The sequence below is a fragment of the Salarias fasciatus genome, chromosome 2, assembly GCF_902148845.1.
Source record: "Salarias fasciatus chromosome 2, fSalaFa1.1, whole genome shotgun sequence".
Classification (NCBI taxonomy): Eukaryota; Metazoa; Chordata; class Actinopteri; order Blenniiformes; family Blenniidae; genus Salarias; species Salarias fasciatus.
In genome coordinates this window covers 29997749-30003748 of record NC_043746.1, presented here as the reverse complement: position 1 = coordinate 30003748, position 6000 = coordinate 29997749, and the positions used below count along the sequence as shown (strand labels likewise).

Sequence of the window (6000 nt, the reverse complement as noted above, 5' to 3'; positions counted from 1 at the left end):
GCTGGTCAGCCAGGACCAAACAAGCTTCATAACAGACTTTTCTTCCAGTAATTTCAGGTGATTATTCAACATAGTTCATCTCGCTAAGAACAATAATAAGATACGGAGTGTGACTCAACACAACAAGCCCTTCGATATGGCTGAATATCGACTTTGAGCTTTGGATAAATTTGGATTCGGTGCTGTGTTTATTGAATGAATCAGTTCTCTATATAAATCTCCCAGGACTAGGGCTGTCACAGATGGAATGACCTCTGACCTCTGACCCCTTCAGCCTCTGCAGGGTAAATAGACAGGGGCGCCAGGTTAGCCCCACCCTTTCCATACTTGAGGCCATCAGAATCAAGTCTGGTATCAGTGGTTTTCAGACCGGCCGAGATACGCACAAAATATCATTTTGCTGATGATATTAAACTTTATTTAACTTGTCCCCTGGAGGGTTAAATATCTGGGTGTTTTTTATTGATATTAACCTTAAAAAATCCTTTCAAACTCAACCTGAGCATGTCAGGTTGGATTTGGTGGGTGAGGGCTTTAAAGAGTGGGCGGACCTGCCACTGGATCAACGTTCAAATGAAAATCGTCTGCATCTGTTTCTTCAGCCCCTCTGTCGTCACTCCTTCCAGCTTTCACTGAATTTAATGTAAATAAATGTTTTAATCCTATTTCAAATTGAATGTAAAGAAGGCAATCTTTCATAGAAACTCAGAACTGAGCTCCAGCCAACAGATGTGACACTTAAATCAGCTAAAGCAGGTAAAATATCCTGAGAGGCGGAAAAAAGGTCAAATAGCTGATGAAGAAGTGAAACAGTTAAAAATGAGAAAGAAAACCTGATAAAAAGGAAAATGGTTTCTGTGGATCTTTCTGTTGTTGTGAATTAAATTTTAAGTTCAATGTTCAACATTATATGCAGTTTTGGTACGCATTGTGAAGGTATAAAACTTTAAAACATGTTTTCAGATTTATTTTATCTGGTGGAAAGTATTAAAATGAGTTTTTTATTGGTCCTACAGTTTCCTGTTGTTTGAGTTCAGTTTGAGTCCACTGCCTGTTTCCACATCAGTGAAGTGAGACAGATCTGTTTAACCCTTCAATAACCTCTTTGAAGCCAACACTTCTCTCCTCTTGTCTTATCAGACCCAGCAACGCAGATAAGATGCCAGAGCCAATTAACAAATAATTAAATCCAGCAGATACCAAGCTTTGCAAATAGACCATGAATAAATGGCTGGTGTGGTTTCGCCTCACCGAGCTCATAATCAATTTCTAGAATCATTCATGCATCTATTTTCTCCACAACAATGACTATGACCACAGTATTAATATTTATTTAGAACTGTCAGGATTTGCTGAGAGGAGGACTCAGTTGGCCATCCATGTGGTTAACGCTTATTTTATCAGGAGCTCGAATCCAAAACTAAACAATCCAAAAGACCAAAATCCCCAAAATAAAAGAAAGTGGAAATCACAGAAACAACCAGAACACAGAGAAGGAGCGTCAATATAAAGAACAGGTAATCACACCTCAGACAGGTGAAACACATCAGGGTAACGAGCAACAATCAGACACAGCAGGGAAGTGAAGGAGCCTGAAGCCAGACAAATATGTGAGCTACACTCATTATAAATTCAGTTAAATCAAACACACACACACACACACACACACCATCAGCCAGTCCTGCCAAATGTTCTGTTCCTGATTTTCATGATAAATGAAAAAACTGGTTTACATCATTAATCTAAAATACTTGGAACTTTCTCAGCTGGAAAGAAATTATGAAAAATATCTTGTTGTATTCTTCATTTATTTGACACAAAGTCATTTATAAATGTTGCTCTATATTCTGTTCGTACTCCAGCTTATACTTACAGAATACACAAATTACAATATCTAAATATTCTGGCGTCTACAAAATGACACATGCATTTGCACAGTAAAATAAGCTTCAGAATTCATCAATATACTTTTTGATGTTAACTTAGATGGAAAGAATCATTTGTCTGTTTCATTTCAATCATTGCATTAAGATAAACTTAAAAAAAGGCACGATTGCTAAATCTTTTTCATTATTTCAGAAATAGCAATGATTCATGCAATGATTTTATATATATATGAAAACTTTTCTTCTTTCATTCCCTTATTAACATTTTGCTCCTTCTCCTCCAGTTTAAATTGCCTGGAGGTCACACAGTTAAAGTGAAGTGTGGGCTGAATAAATGGTGAAACAGCTGCATTACTTTTATTCACTTTTTATAATCCACAGACAATAAACAGCAAAGCAATGGTCATTATTCATCTCTGTAACAGCTGCGTGAGACTTCATAAAGTTTTTTTTTAAATCCACAAAGGCTTTATTTGTTTATATTTGAACCCAAGTAAGAATTTACAAATTGTTGGCTCCGTCGATCTCGAGAGATCATGGGGGGGGGTTTGTGCCGTGGGTTTTCGGTCAGGGAGCTGCAGCGCCGGGCGTGACTGTAGAGGCCAATACGGGATCCGCAGATCCTGCTGCAGCCACTGCAGATGAACTCTACGCAGTGTGGTTGAGATGTCAATATATTTGAACCCAAGTAAGAATTTACAAATGATATGGTGATAATCAGCATGTTTAAGCTCACACTCAGGCTTGGATAAAAGCTGGAATAAGATAAATCAGTTAGTGAAGAGAGTGAATATACAAATATATATATATATATATATATATATATATATATATATATATATATATATGTATATATATGAAAAAGATTAAGTAAGTAACAGACAATACAACTCTCTTCTATACACTAATCCACAGGGATTTATGACAGTAAACATGCCCATATGCAGATCTCTATGGAGACTGATCCACTTGGTTTCATTATTGACAGATGTGTTTTCAGAAAAATGCTTTTTAATATGTTACAATGACAAACATTTCTGGCAAAACATGCTTTAAAACTAGCTACCGGTGGCTATCAAACTGTTCTCAGAGCCATGCTGTCAGGGGGAGTTTGGAAAAACACCCACAATGCACAGCTGCAGGAGAAGTTTAGAGGACATTTCACTGGATTTTACACCAGAAGGCTTCATTAATATTGACTTCCTGCTGAGGGTGTAGTTATTTTCTTTAGTAATTAATTGATTCTTTGAAATTAGAGACATTTTCATCTCACATTTTCTCTGCCATAACAAATAAAATCTTTAATATAAAGGTTGTAATGGAACTATTTTACCGGTCATGATGAAACTGGGCTGCATGTGGCTTCTGGACTGAAATGTGCTTCACACCCTTAATTGATCTATGAGTGAAAATTATATATATATATATATACATGTACATATATATATATATATATATATATATATATATATATATATATATATATATATATATATATATATATATATATATATATAATTTGTTTAAACTTAAGGTTACACTAGGGTTAATATTTCGTGTAGAGTTTGTGGTAAAACTGTGAGTCAGTGAAAAGGTAGCGAAATGTGCTGCGTGTGTACAGTATGTGAGTGATCTCTCTCTCTCTCTCTCTCTCTCTCTCTCTCTCTCTCTCTCTCTCTCTCTCTCTCTCTCTCTCTCTCTCTCTCTCATTTCCTCGCCTCCTCTTGAAGGACAGTGTCTGTTGGGGATCGAGCTCTGCTCTCCGTCCTCGTCTTTGCTGCACTCCGGGATATTTGTGATCGGTCTCTCTCTCTCTCTCTCTCTCTCTCTCTCTCTCTCTCTCTCTCTCTCTCTCTCTCTCTTCCCTCTCTCTGTGCCTCTCCCCCTCTCCCTCCCTCTCCTCTGGTTGTATTTGAATCCGGTCGGGACCGGGTGGTGTGTGTGTGTGTGTGTGTGTGAGTGTGTGAGAGAGGGTTGGGGCTCGTGCCTCGCTGTGAGCTCGCTGCGCGCTCGGAGCTGTCCACTCCTCTGTGGTGCTGAACTCTACGCCCTGCTCTTCTCTTTCTCCTCCTCCTCTCCTCCTCCTCCTCCTCTGTCGGCTGTACTGTACGCTGCTGTTATTTCGGGAGAGGATTAACAACCTGCCGTTTGGCTGCTCGCAGGTCTGAACTTCTCTCGCGGACACCCGTTGTTTTTTCCCCGTCTCCGGAAATTTCGCTCCGACTTCTGTGGATTTGAGATTTTTTTTCGGCCACTTGGAGAAGCGCTGCTTCAGTCCGGTTGTTTGGATTATTCTCTTGGATGGTTTACGTTTGGACACACAGGTGAGTGTGTTTTATTCAGCTTGATGGTTTGTCTTCACGATCAGATTAAACCTCCTAACTCGTCCTCCCATAATCCAGCGGGTCACCGTCCTCATGCGTTCAGCGTCTCTCTGGACTTGAGAGTCCGGGTCCGGAGGCTGTCCCCCTCCGAGACCAGGTCCCGGACCGTCTCCTCCTGGACCCAGGCTTTGTGAAGTTGATCATCCGGTCGCTGTTGTTGCGTCCCGGCGCTCCAGCTGCGCGCGCGGACGCGCGGCGCGGTGTATGTTTTCTGAACGGTTGGAGACCCGCCACGCTGCCCAGAGCGCTTTAATTCATCCGCTGTGGTACTTAGCGTGTTATTTTTTTTCCTTGGCACGCTAATCCTTGAGTGACACCGTTAGCAGCGGAGGGATTATACTTTTGTTTTTCATCCTCAGCGTCGCGCGGCGCCTGTCTCATATTGCAGGGCTCCGGATCCGGGCTGGCCGCGCAAGGGAAACACTTTGGGGTCGTTGTTTTGTGCGAGAGTCTCCGTGATTCCACAGCAGATGGAGTTAAAGCCACCATAAAGACCAGATTAACTTCTGCTATCGATACGATTTCAGATGCTTAACCCCTCAAATAGGACATTGGAGATGTCTGAGTCTTTTCTCTGGAGAAAGCAGAAGGACAATAAATGCTCACGCACCACGGTTTGTCGTGACTGTTTACCTTCATTAGAAACCATACATAACGTTTATTACAAGCTGGTATCTCAGCTGTTATGTAACTAGGTCATTTACACTGATGTTGATTTGTGCAAACTAAACCTTTTCAGCTTCAGCTTTCAGCATTTTAAAGAAATTACAACAAAATTCCTATTCCCAGTCCATTTCCCATTATGGACGTAGCTGTCCATCAGCCAGTGCTCCAATCAGAATCATTCACTACAGTCAAATACATACTTTAGATTTCCAGTTGAAGTGAACACATATTACCAACACTGCCTGTTTTCATTCCTGGGGTTGTAAAATCTTACAGTAGCCCTTAATTCAGAATAATATTGCCTGAAAGTACAAGGCTGCTCTTCCTGGGTGCTTTTGTACAGTATATTTGCATTTTTCAGCAAAAGGCAAATAGATGATTCTTAATCCCACATCACGGAGTAATGTCACACTCTCAAAGGAATACTGAGGATTTACACTGAAAGTACACTGAATTAAAAACACCACTTTGTTTTTACAGTAACATTCCTACTCTGCGTTGTGTTTCAGTGCTACTTTTTTCTACAGTCCAGATGTGGTGTTATTATTTTTACATTATAGAAAAGGATCAAGAAAAAAATCAGTTTAACAATCATGAATCCAGATGAATAAAGAACAGAGATCGGACTGACAGCTGAATTTACTGGCTCATTCGAGTGTGTGTGTGTGTGTGTGTGTGTGTGTGTGTGTGTGTGTGTGTGTGTGTGTGTGTGTTTATACATGGGCATGCACTATTCTCTTGATCCATTGGTTTCCTCCTCAAATGTCCCAAGACATGCGTTCAGGCAATCTACAGCAGGGGTGTCAAACATAAGGCCCATGGGGGAAAACCGGTTCACAGTGGGCTCCAATCCGGCCACCAAATGATCAAACTAACTGGAATATTTTCATTAAAGAGTTCATTAAAACAAACGAAAAAAGGTTTCTTTGGAGCACTGAGATGCTGCCATGACAGCTCGCTATCTGGATGCTATCAAACTAGCCTCAAAGACATGCTGTCAGAGGGAGTTGGGGAAAAACACCCATAATGCAACAGCTGCAGGAGATGTTTCAGGACATTTTCTT

General features: G+C 40.6%; 1 protein-coding gene across 1 annotated transcript in view; it reads left to right on the top strand.

Annotated features, from left to right (window-relative positions):
* Nucleotides 1-4086: 4086 nt before the first annotated feature.
* Nucleotides 4087-6000, top strand: part of fstl5 (follistatin-like 5) — a 172681-nt gene continuing 170767 nt past the window's right edge. The window contains exon 1 of the mRNA XM_030107254.1: nucleotides 4087-4210. Within this exon, the coding sequence (XP_029963114.1) occupies nucleotides 4188-4210 (23 nt within the window). The 5' untranslated portion in view covers nucleotides 4087-4187. The remainder of the gene's footprint in view (nucleotides 4211-6000) is intronic.